The sequence below is a fragment of the Vigna unguiculata genome, chromosome 3 (genome assembly GCF_004118075.2).
Source record: "Vigna unguiculata cultivar IT97K-499-35 chromosome 3, ASM411807v1, whole genome shotgun sequence".
Taxonomy (NCBI): Eukaryota; Viridiplantae; Streptophyta; class Magnoliopsida; order Fabales; family Fabaceae; genus Vigna; species Vigna unguiculata.
Window position 1 is genome coordinate 43,211,560 of NC_040281.1, and position 11,493 is coordinate 43,223,052.

The 11,493-nt window shown below is 32.7% G+C and overlaps 2 protein-coding genes across 2 annotated transcripts; one reads left to right on the forward strand and one right to left on the reverse strand.

Annotated features, from left to right (window-relative positions):
• Window positions 1-1,426: 1,426 nt before the first annotated feature.
• On the forward strand, window positions 1,427-3,331 carry LOC114179047 (epoxide hydrolase A). Its single transcript, XM_028065244.1, has 4 exons — window positions 1,427-1,899; window positions 1,999-2,181; window positions 2,336-2,577; window positions 2,951-3,331. The coding sequence occupies exons 1-4, from the start codon at window positions 1,600-1,602 to the stop codon at window positions 3,213-3,215; spliced, it is 990 nt and encodes a 329-aa protein (XP_027921045.1). The 5' UTR covers window positions 1,427-1,599; the 3' UTR covers window positions 3,216-3,331.
• Window positions 3,332-3,870: 539 nt separating this feature from the next.
• LOC114179049 (folate transporter 1, chloroplastic-like) lies at window positions 3,871-10,958 on the reverse strand. Its single transcript, XM_028065248.1, has 11 exons — window positions 10,730-10,958; window positions 10,576-10,652; window positions 9,069-9,145; window positions 8,098-8,191; window positions 7,516-7,609; window positions 6,222-6,297; window positions 5,331-5,439; window positions 4,765-4,836; window positions 4,632-4,652; window positions 4,462-4,529; window positions 3,871-4,160 (listed from the first exon to the last, which is right to left on the reverse strand). The coding sequence occupies exons 1-11, from the start codon at window positions 10,851-10,853 to the stop codon at window positions 4,028-4,030; spliced, it is 945 nt and encodes a 314-aa protein (XP_027921049.1). The 5' UTR covers window positions 10,854-10,958; the 3' UTR covers window positions 3,871-4,027.
• Window positions 10,959-11,493: the final 535 nt, after the last annotated feature.

Genomic DNA, 11,493 nt, shown 5'->3' on the forward strand with positions numbered 1-11,493 from the left:
TAAATTTCGAATGGAGCGTTTCAGAAAGTATTTCTGGATTTAGAAATATATTTCTGAAAGAGTTATTTCGTAATAGATAATATTTTATTTCAATTTTTTTTTACTTACTCTTAACTCATTATTTCAATCACATTGGATCATTACATCATATCATTAAAAAAATAATAATTAGAGAATAATAAGAATGATAAATTAAAAATGGATAAAAAAATATATCAAAATATCATTATATTTTCAAAATATAAGATAGAATAAATTGTCAGAATGACTATTTCAAAAAGTATTTTTGAAGATGAGAATGTCTGTTGGAATACACATTCCGAAATTTTTTTATATTTTGGATATTGCGGAATATAAAAATTTTCAAAACAAGTATTTTTGAAAGTATTTTTGGATCCAGAAATATATTTTAAAAACCTGTTTGGAATTTTTTTTATATTTCAAATTTAATATTTTGGAAATTATTTTCTAGATCCATACTTTCCAAAATATTTAATTCAAAAGATATTAAAAATAAAAAAAATGTAAAATTTTTTATTATATTTTTAATAAAGGTACAACTTTTATAAAGGTGCAGAAAGAAAAAACATGAAGATGTAGGCTATTCGATAGTAATCACACAACAAGCCCTTAAATATTTAGTCTTGATTGGTTTAGATAGAATTTAAAGCTGTCCTGCTCTCGAATAACATCAAAAGGATAATTATTTCGATTTTAAATAATGAGATATGTTATTTTAGAAAAGAATTAAAAAAAATAAATTTTATAAATTTAAAGATTATTTAAATATCATAAAATTGTAAAATTATAAAATTCTACATTTTTTATCATCTCTTTTATTTTACTTTCTCCATCTCTCCCCCTATTTTTCTCACATATCTTTTTTCTCTATTTATACTTTTTCTTTATTCTCTTTCTCCACTCTCGCTCCTTCTCTTTCTCCCTTCATTTTTTTCCTCCACCTTTTATATTTTAATCATTAAATATTATTTTAATTTTTAATTTCATAAAAGAAACCTTGCGAAATTAGTTTTAAAATATATATTTTTCACACAATAAGAAATAAATATTCATCTTGATTAATATCTTAGATAAAAATAAGTAAATTATATTACACTCTGATGCAGAATTTAAAATTTAAGAAAATTAAATTAATTTATCCAAAAATACATATAAAACACTTAAAAATTTAAAATAATTAAGATTTCAAAATTTAAGTTTCTTCAAAATTTTAAAAGAATTGTAGGCGAAGAATATACAAAAGAAGTGTATGAGCTATTTATAATATACAAAAGAAGTATAACTCATTTGATTGTCTAAATTTTGTTTCCATAATATCATAACATGTTTATTGTTTAATTGATGTAGTTCATCTTATAATGAGAAAATGGTGTTAATGAGTGTTGGGTAGATTAGTTCATCTTTTATGATTTATTTAATATGGTGTGTGTGGAATAGACACAGAAATGTTGTGGTTATCAAGTCAGAGTTGGGGTTTGACCCAAGCCATGACATTTAAGAGTGTCTTGAAGACATGTTTCATCTTCTTCATTCATTCCTAAGGAACATCCTAGTTTGGTTAATTTGATCTCAAAGGTTATGGAGCACTTAGAGATGGTGAGTGAAGTGAAACACCAAAGAATCAAAGCCAACGGGATATGGATACATGTGGCAGAGAAAGGGACAGGCCCACTTGTTCTTCTGCTTCATGGCTTCCCAGAACTATGGTACGCCTGGCGCCACCAGATCAATTACTTGGCCCAACATGGCTATCATGCAGTTGCACCTGATCTAAGAGGCTATGGTGACTCTGATTCTCCTATTGATCCTACTTCCTACACTTGTCACCACCTTGTAGGTGACCTTATAGCTTTGCTTGACCATTTTGGTGAACAACAGGTATCAAATTTTTCTCAGTTCTTTTTGTATGAGTATATATGATCATGCTTCCTTTCTATGTGTTTGTCTTTCTGTTTTTGACCCACTTCAACAAAACAGGCCTTTGTTGTTGGATCTGATTGGGGATCAACAATTGGATGGTATCTGAGTCTGTTTAGACCTGACAGAGTAAAAGGATTTGTTGTTCTGGGTGTTCCTTACCACCCAAGATCACCCACCAGTAAAACGGTTGAAAGTATCAGAAAATTATTTGGAGATCAGAGTCATGTCTGCCAGTTCCAGGTTCCCTTTACTTGCTGTTTGTTTTGACATTTTTATGTATTTCAAAACATGAATTTTATGACAAATCTAAGATTTCTAAGATTTGAGCTTGCCTAAATTGCTTTTAGTGATGTACATGATGATGTGATTTGTTTTTGTTGAGTTGGGTATGCAGGAACCAGGCAGAGCAGAGAGAGCTTTTGCTAGATATGATTATCTCACAGTGATGAAGAAGTTTATTCTGTTAAAACCTACAGATATTCTAGCATGTCCAGAAGGCATGGAGCTAATTGATTTTCTGCCAACACCTTCTGTTGTGCCATCATGGATAACTGAGGAAGAACTCACGGTTTTTGCAGACAAATTCCAAGAGTCTGGTTTTACTGGGCCACTCAATTATTACCGAGCAATGGACTTGTAAGTTTTTTTTTTTTTTCTGCTTAATTTTAAAACATAATAATTCAATTACTTTCGAAGTACACAATGCAACTTTGAATTCTCTACTATAGTCAAACTTGGAAAAACCAACTTTTTCTTAAGCCGTTGGTAGCACTTATAAAATTGTATATAAGTTGTGGACTAATTTTATATTATATTTCCAACAATTTAATTTGACAAAGATAAGTTTAAAGATAAGCATAAACTTTTACGTTACATCTTATCATAAACCATTCTTCTTCTATGATGCTTATCACACACGTGACATACAGTAAACAATAAAATCCGACAAATGTTATTTGTTAATGAAGGAATTCACCTTTTTACTTACGGTGATGGTGTGTGGTTACAGAAACTGGGAGCTTGTTGCACCATGGCAAGGATCAAAGATAACAGTTCCAACGAAGTTCATAGCCGGAAACAAAGACATCGCTTTTGATCTTGAAACAGTTGGTACAAAGGCTTTTGTGGAAAGTGGCATTTTCAAGAGCCTTGTTCCCAACCTTGAAGTTGTTATTATAGACGGCCACCATTTTATACATCAAGAAAAAGCCCAACAAATTTCGGACGAAATCCTCTCCTTCATCCGTAAATTTCCCCCCATTGCTTCCACATAACGTTACCGATTTTTGTACCCTTTTTTTTATGGTGGATTTTTAGCTATTTATATTGTTGTTTGTTAAAGCAAACTCCTATATTTCCATTGTTAATTATCTACAATTTTACGTAACTAGAATTGTGGGTTTGTGTAAGAGAAAGACAAACAAATCATCCATTTAAAAAGTTCATAATTTATAGGGAGTAAAGGTGAGTAATGTCATTAATGAACAATTAAATAGACTTTAAATAGATTTAGTAATTCTACAGGAAGCATGTTAAGCTTAATAATACTTCCAGATATGCGGGGATCTGGTGTTTATTAGAAAAGAGTGTACGAAACTCATGCAGATTCACTTCTATGATAAGATTACAGCTGAGTCAAATTTTGCTTGCAAACAGTCAAATGCTATGCAAATGGTCAAGAATTACTTTGTTTTCTAACTTTAGATTATGAACTTTTAATATTGCCTATAGACAGTCCCCTATGAAAATGGTCGTCTTATCTATATTTTTGTTTCTTATGTACATAGATTTTTATTTAAATAAAAGATTCTATGAACATAGCTATTTTTTTACAATAATCCAGTAAGGAAAGGCGTCGTAAGAACACTCTGGGAGCAAATGAACAGAAAACTTGTTAGCATGGAAAACGGGTATACAAGCAACCATGAATTTTATCTCTGGAAATTGCATCTATTTGTTACTCTGTAGAATCCCATCATGAAAAAGTGATAGGAAAAATGATAGATACCCATTGCTACAAATATCAAATAAGAGGATATTAAACAACAATAAGGATAAAGGAAAATCCTGATGGAAAATGAAATACTCAGTCATTCCTTATTGTCGGTTTAAGCAATTTTAAAACATTTTCATAAACAATAAATGTTATTGAAGAAGCAGGAGCATTTTTCAAGAGGTTTGCGGTAATTCCTTTGTAAAAGCCCCGGATACCTTCAAATCTGCAAGAACAGAACAAAATCTATAAAGGCAAAACCATAACTAAATTTGAAATGATCAAGAGCATTTCTTTTTAGCATATAATTCGGGTAAAAACAAGAGTGTCAATGTAGTCTTTACAATTCATTGACAGCACGTCACCAAGATTCAACCTATTGTATACGCCATTTGCCAAGGTATAAGAAATATGTTAATCTCAATCACCAATAATACTTATGATTCTATCTAGTTTCACCTTTGCATATTTGTCAATATAAAGATGTAAGCTAAATCTGGATGGGTTTTCAATATGTAGTTATTTACCGTGCAGTTTCTTTCACAACATGCCAAGTATCCATATATCTTGGGACCCCATCACCACTAGGTCGTTGCTGCAGAGACAGAAATTTCAGCCCAGATCAGATAAAGATGTGATGCCAGTTAAAACAAAATGAATATGTAATATTTATATCTTTGTAATGACATTCTTGTACCTGCAAGCGAGACCGCATAACCTGAAATTATGGAAGGGGGGAGCATGATTCAGAAGAAAGAAAATTCTTCAATTACTCATAAAGGAATGACGCTAGAATTCTCGTTCAAAAGAGAGGAGACAGACAGTTTTACCTGAAATGGATAGGTTAGCAGTATTGCAGCCAGTTTTGATGTTGCTCCAAGAACAGCATAATCAACAGAATTCTGGGAAAAATAATACAATATTAAAGCATCACAACTGTAGGTTTTAGATATAATATTTATTAATTGCCATTAACACAAACTCAATTGAAATCATCTGTAAACATCAGATAGCAGGAAGCTAAATGTACCAAACCCAAACGTGTCGTATAAAGCTATAAACTTGCAACAACAACAACAACAAAAAATTTAGGATATGCATAAAGCTACATTTCTCCCATTTAACATGTCCCTGGATCGTACCTAGCCATTTGAAAACAGTGAATAAAAGCTAACTGAGGCATCCACTACTCACATGCAGGCAACAATCAGAGTCGTGATTCTTGAGATGCATCATTTGGCTCAACCAAACTACTAGGCCAATGATTTAGGAGCATGACTTGGAGAGTAATACAAGTGGGAGAAAAGGTCAAACCTCAAGAAATCATTTGAATAATGTAAATTGTCCAATACATGTAAATTCAAAAGTTGAATCGACCCAACGTCCTCTAACTTACCAACAATTTATCAGGATTTTGATTATGGAATGTACTTCTCTTACTCTTAAAATCAATAATAACTTTACGGAGCTCCTCGTATGCTGTAAACTGAATAGCACCATGAGACCTGCTGCAATATATAAATTGAAATAAGCTCATTATAAAGCATAGAAAGACAATGGTATGTTTGATTTTAATAATTGATAATTGATACAGCCATCATAATTTTCAAATTTCCCCTTTCATACCCTAGAGAAAAGTAGCAACCTAATAATGCATTAAGTAATAATACCCTTTTAAATTGCAATTTTGGTCCCAAATGAAAATTTTGAATGTTCCTTTGTCAAACTCCCACCCCACTAATCTCTATAGCTTCAAAGTTCAACAACCTTTAGAAAAATAATACCCATTCTCAAGAATACCACGTATCACAAGTTGCCATGAAGGTGAAGGTAAAAAAAATTCCAAAATTCATTCATCATTTTGACTTTTTTGTCTGAATAATTCCCACCATACTGCCACAGCATGGAAAAAAGGGGGGAGGGGGAGGAGAAGGACAAAGGGATATTCCATTGAAAAAATTTGAATCATTTCCTAACACAGAATATGTGCTAATGGTGGAGATGACATGAACAAATCAATCGCTGACATGAGTTTATGATCATGTAACAATCACACCATTAACACATTCCTTGATAACTTAACAACAATTGAACCAAAGGATCAAGGATTGTGATGCTTTTACTATTGTATAATATTAATTGGCAGAGGTTCAAGAGTTCATAGTGGCTACGCAATGGATGTGATGTCCACTATAAATTGCAAAGCACAATACCACATATTATATTTAATCGATAACTAAAATTCTAAGTTCCAAGATTGACAGGTAAAATAAAGAGTCCGCAACATACCAGCAATAGACCAGGAACAATGCCTCTGTAAAGTGCACTAAATCCCTCTTCCCTCGTTATGGTCCTAAAAGCATCTGATAATTAATATTATTATAATCAAATTCCATGACTAGATAGCAAATCATATATTGATGAATACAAATATAATAAACAAAATATGTTAACATATGCAGTGATTGTGTGACAATCATATGGCAAACACATTCTTTTAGTAACTTGTAGTTATTAAACGTAAGGATAAACTGTGTTGTTTCTGATAGTCTTTGGGTTTAATTGACAGATAAAAGAGTCCATAGTGGATACTTGCAAATGGCTCAATGTTGATTATAGATCTGAACCTAGAATCAATTTGGGTAAATAAGACCTTTTATCTTTATGAAGGATAGTTAGCTACATATACTCAATTTGATTAAAATGTTAAGTGCCAAGATTGATAAGTAAAATAACATGAAACAGCAACACACCAGAATAGACCTGGAACATCACTCTGTAAAATGCACTAAATCCTTCCTCGCTCATTATGGTTCTAAATGCATTTCATATTTATTTTTGACAGGTAAAATACTTTCATGACTGGTTAGCAATTCATATGGCGAAGACATAACCACAATAAACAAAATATATATTCACTATAAAATGTTTTAGGTAGATGAGTTAAAGAGGAGTGCTACCAAAACCCTTTAACTCAATCTAAACTATTGGATTCATTAGGTACTACAAAATAGAACTCACAAAAAATTGTTATTTTCGAATAAATTCAGCCAATAGAAGGGGTTTGTTCAAAAGAGTTTGCTAGAAAGCGTATTACTAGCGTTTCTCATTGAGCGAAACATAATCACCATGGTCCCCGCTCAAAAAAAAAGAAAAAAAATGTCAACTTATGCACCAAAATCTTGCATCTTGATTGTTCCTTTTGCAAAAACAACTGAAATAATCTATAAATAAAAGTTAAAACTAGTTTTTTAACCAGTCCGAAAATTAACGTCATACAAGACTATGCATTGGAACAAATAGGATGAATGCACATGTTCAATAGTTAATACTGGTAGGTACTGAATTACTGAAACACATATACTGGTGATATAAAAACTGCCACACAACCAAGACCATTTTGGGTGAGAGATAAATGCTCAATTAAATACTGAGTCCCATATTGAACCACTCTGAAAATGACCAATCTTTCAACTTTTGGATACTAATTTTGAATTCAATTTAGGGTGAGGTGACAAAAATTAAGAAACATCTTACTGTAAAAGATACTAATTAAAGTTAATTTAAAATGGAGAGCAGACCAAAAAGCCCAGAGTATGGTTGCGTCTGATGAAGCGGACTTTGAAGCTGCAATCTTGTCTTTACAAGCCAAACAGGATTTGTACACAGGCAAACCTGGCGAAAGGTAATGGAAACAAAAATAACTGGAAGTTAGTTTTGACCACTTACAGGTTTGTGCCACAGTATGTTCGGCAGGCTTTGGAATCCTATCCTAAGCATCCAATTATCAAAGTTAAGTAGTATCACAAAGATAAGCACGTTGATAAGTAAATGGTAAATTTAATTATACTAGTTCCATTCTCACAACATTTCAAACAACAATTTTCAGTGCAAAATTCATCAATACAAGTCGCCAAAAGTAATTCATTGTGGATTTACAACTCTCCAATATACTGCTCATTTGCTGATTTTCAAATCACCTTTTTCCCATTAAAGTGAATCTCTTGCTTTGGATGATTCAAATCCTTTCATCTCTCCCACATCTCAATATTGACAAAATTTAAAAATAGAGAACCTCGGGTGGCAACAAATGTCAGCAGGGTTGTGCAACATAATCATTAAGAATTATATGTGGATTTTATATTGGGATTTTTCTCACATACCAAACCTCCTGCTTCAGCAGCTGAGGCAAGATGAAGACCTGGACTCAATTTTCCCTCCCCACTCCTTGCATATCTTTGTTTGGCTTTATCATAGCTGCAAGTCAAAAAAGTTTTGGTACAATGACCTTGGTCTTCTCAGAAAGCAAGCAGATGGACCGGTAACCACTCTAACTATAATAATTAATCACTCAATTCTGGAAGGTAAAAAAATTTATGGGGAGGATAATCCTTTGGCAATATAATTAACAGTGAGTTTGTAGAAATTGTTTGATGTTAAATGAAACTGCTATAGACTGCAGACTAGGAGATGATGACATGCTGATTTGTTTTGGCTATTTTTAGGAGGGATACATTGGAGGGATTTGGCACCAATAAGTTATAAACAAATTCATATAAGGGATTACGGTACCATTTCTAACTCACTACTATGAGGCAATAGGTTTGCGGGTATAAGCACCAATGAGTCATTAGGAGTAAACCCTTATAAAAGATTACGACATCACCTCCAACTCAAAACCTTAAGAATTTGGCTTTGTAAGTATCAGTACTAGCGAGTCATGAGCAAACCCACATAAGAAATTATAACACCACTTCCAACCCTAAATATTAAGACAAGGGATATATAGGTCTTCTTCTTTATATGTTACTCAACTTTTTCACTTTTATTTAATATGGAACTCAAACTCATACTTAGATATTTAACAATGTATTTGTGACCAAGAAAAATAATTTAGATATGATTTTCTACTTTATGTATGAAGGAGTAGGCCATAGAGAAGAATTTCGAAATCATATGAAGCAAGTTCAAATTTAATTAGAGAAGGTGCATATATGCACAAAACACCAGAATGAAGCATCAAAGAGTTAGACATCTATATAATATCATTCTCTCCTAGTGAACGTTAGTTATATAATGATCGGTTAAAAAGTTGACTTCAGTGCAATACTTACTGATGGAATTTAGTACTTACAAAAAGAAATATAAGCCCCACGAAATAGTGGATCCGAGAGTCCCAGGAAGAAAGCCTGCATATAACCCTCTTAATCCCTGCAAGATAAAGCATGGCATATAAGTAGTAATATATTCATAATAAGACACACAAAGTACCAAAAAAAAGAATATCTCTCTGATTACAATTTGCAACCGATGTTAATTTTTTCAACCCCCAAACCCATCAATAATACGTGGAAGGAATGAAAGTTGAGCAACAATGCCAGCCGCAGTCATGATAAAATTCGTCAAAGTAAGACCATGGGCAAGGTGGAAAGTGATGTCTAACGAAAATAGGCAGCCATTCATTAACAAACAAAATTGAAAAGTGAGAACCCACCCTCCCCTAGCCCCCGTCACTTTGAAACATAGACACTTGAAAATGGTTGTTTCACCAATGTTGGACCCATATCCTATTGTATACTTTCTATGATCTACCGAAGTTCTTCAATGTCTTCAAATTTTAGCATTCCACATTTGAATCTCACAGTGCACGCATACCTTCAGATGACTATAACAAATTCAGATTCGAAGGGCAAAAGGGACTTTAGCTCGCTCAGCTGAAGAGGGAGACATGGCTACGGCTCCACCAAACCAAAAAAGAAGGAAAAGTGCAAGGATCAAAATAACCAATTCACGATTAAAGGATTTTGCGCGATCCAAGCACTAGTGTATAGCATTCTGTGAGGGACAGAGAAACGGGTGGAAGAAGTGATGTTAATCCTCTCTCTGAAATATTCTTTTGTTATTTCCTTGTCTTTACTATCTTTGTACCTGCTACAGTCGCCTTCTTCACTGTAATCCATATCCGACATACAATAATATGTAAAAAGATTCATATTCATTCTCAGTTTACTATTGCATTCATTAGCACTGTTACAATCTCAGGTCGTGGCAATAATCTTAGTAAGCTTCTCTTAACTTTTCAGAAATACCAGAAACCATTGTACTGATTTTATCATATTCGTCAGATTTATTCATGCTGCTGAACTTCAACTACACTGTTTAGAAAGTAAAAGGTGCCATGTAATTAATAACTCTATATATCTTAAGTGTAGAAGGTTCAGCAATCAACACCATTTAAATGCATGATTGTCTAAATTTTACCACAAATTCGTAAGTCTTGCATATCACGTAGATATAAGAACTTTAATTACTCAAAAATCACTCCGATATTAAAATTTCTAAAGTGATTGTTCAACCTATTAAAATTTGATTGAAAAATAGTTTTTTATTAATACGAACCGGTTAAGAAACTTTACTTGTTTAAAAAAATTTACTTATGTAATTTGCTCGAATGAGTTTTTTTAAGCATCTTTCCTTAACTTTAGATAACTCGCCTAAGCACCAGCGACATAGATACTTAATTCCCTTTCTTAAGGACACATCAGAAGCTTCCAGAATTTTATTGATTAAAGAAGAACTTTGACAATTGAACCCTTAATAGAGAAAACGCATTGGCGTTGGTCGATTAGGAAATGACAAACCTCGGAGCGAGCAATGGTCAAAACGGCGTGAGCGGTGTTCTTGTAACTGGGAAGATGAGAGACTCGACCATCGTTAACTGCAGAGTCAAGCAATACTTCTAAGAATGGAAGGCACGAAAAATCAGATATCGTAGTTTACATGAGAAGAGAGAACCTTGGAACCTAGTGCGGACAACATCGAGGGGATACATAACGGCAACGGTGGCGAATCCGGCGGCGGCGCCCGCGGTGGCGTTCTCCCACTGCCATTTATGGCGCTTGGGCGCTTCCGTTGACATTTATATAGTATGGAAAACTTCAGATTCAGAGTTGTATTGACTGTGACTGCTACACTCAACTGTATCTGGATTTTGTTTGTTAGAGCTTCTCTCTTTCAACCAACATGCGCTTTTGTCACGTGCAAAACATCAGAATTTATTTGGTGATCATTTGTTATGCGACAAAAGAAATTATATTTTTACGTTTCGGCAAAATTATTTTTTTATTATTAAATTTTTACAATTTTTTTATAACTTTAAGTGTTATTTCTGAGTGATTTTCTTTTTTTTCTATTTTTTATTTTTAATATTTTAAAATTAACCTTTTTGAATGACTAAAATATCTCTAGAGTGGATTATTATGTAGTGATGTAATGTCAACAAAAAATATTTTCCTAAAAAACTCGAATTAAAATATTTTAGATTGATAGAGAAATTGTATCATAAGATTGATTTAAACTTATCCGATAACAATTTGTTAAAAATAACAAGGATTTGAGTGTTCTATCTTTTCGGTTACATTTTATGTTTTCAAAGTAAATAAAAACAATGATTATATCACCCTTTTTAAGTTCAGCATTAAAGAAATTGAGTTTTTATGTTTTTTCTACCATCACTAAAAATCTGAGTATGGACATTAGAGGTGCAAAAAGGAGTGGTT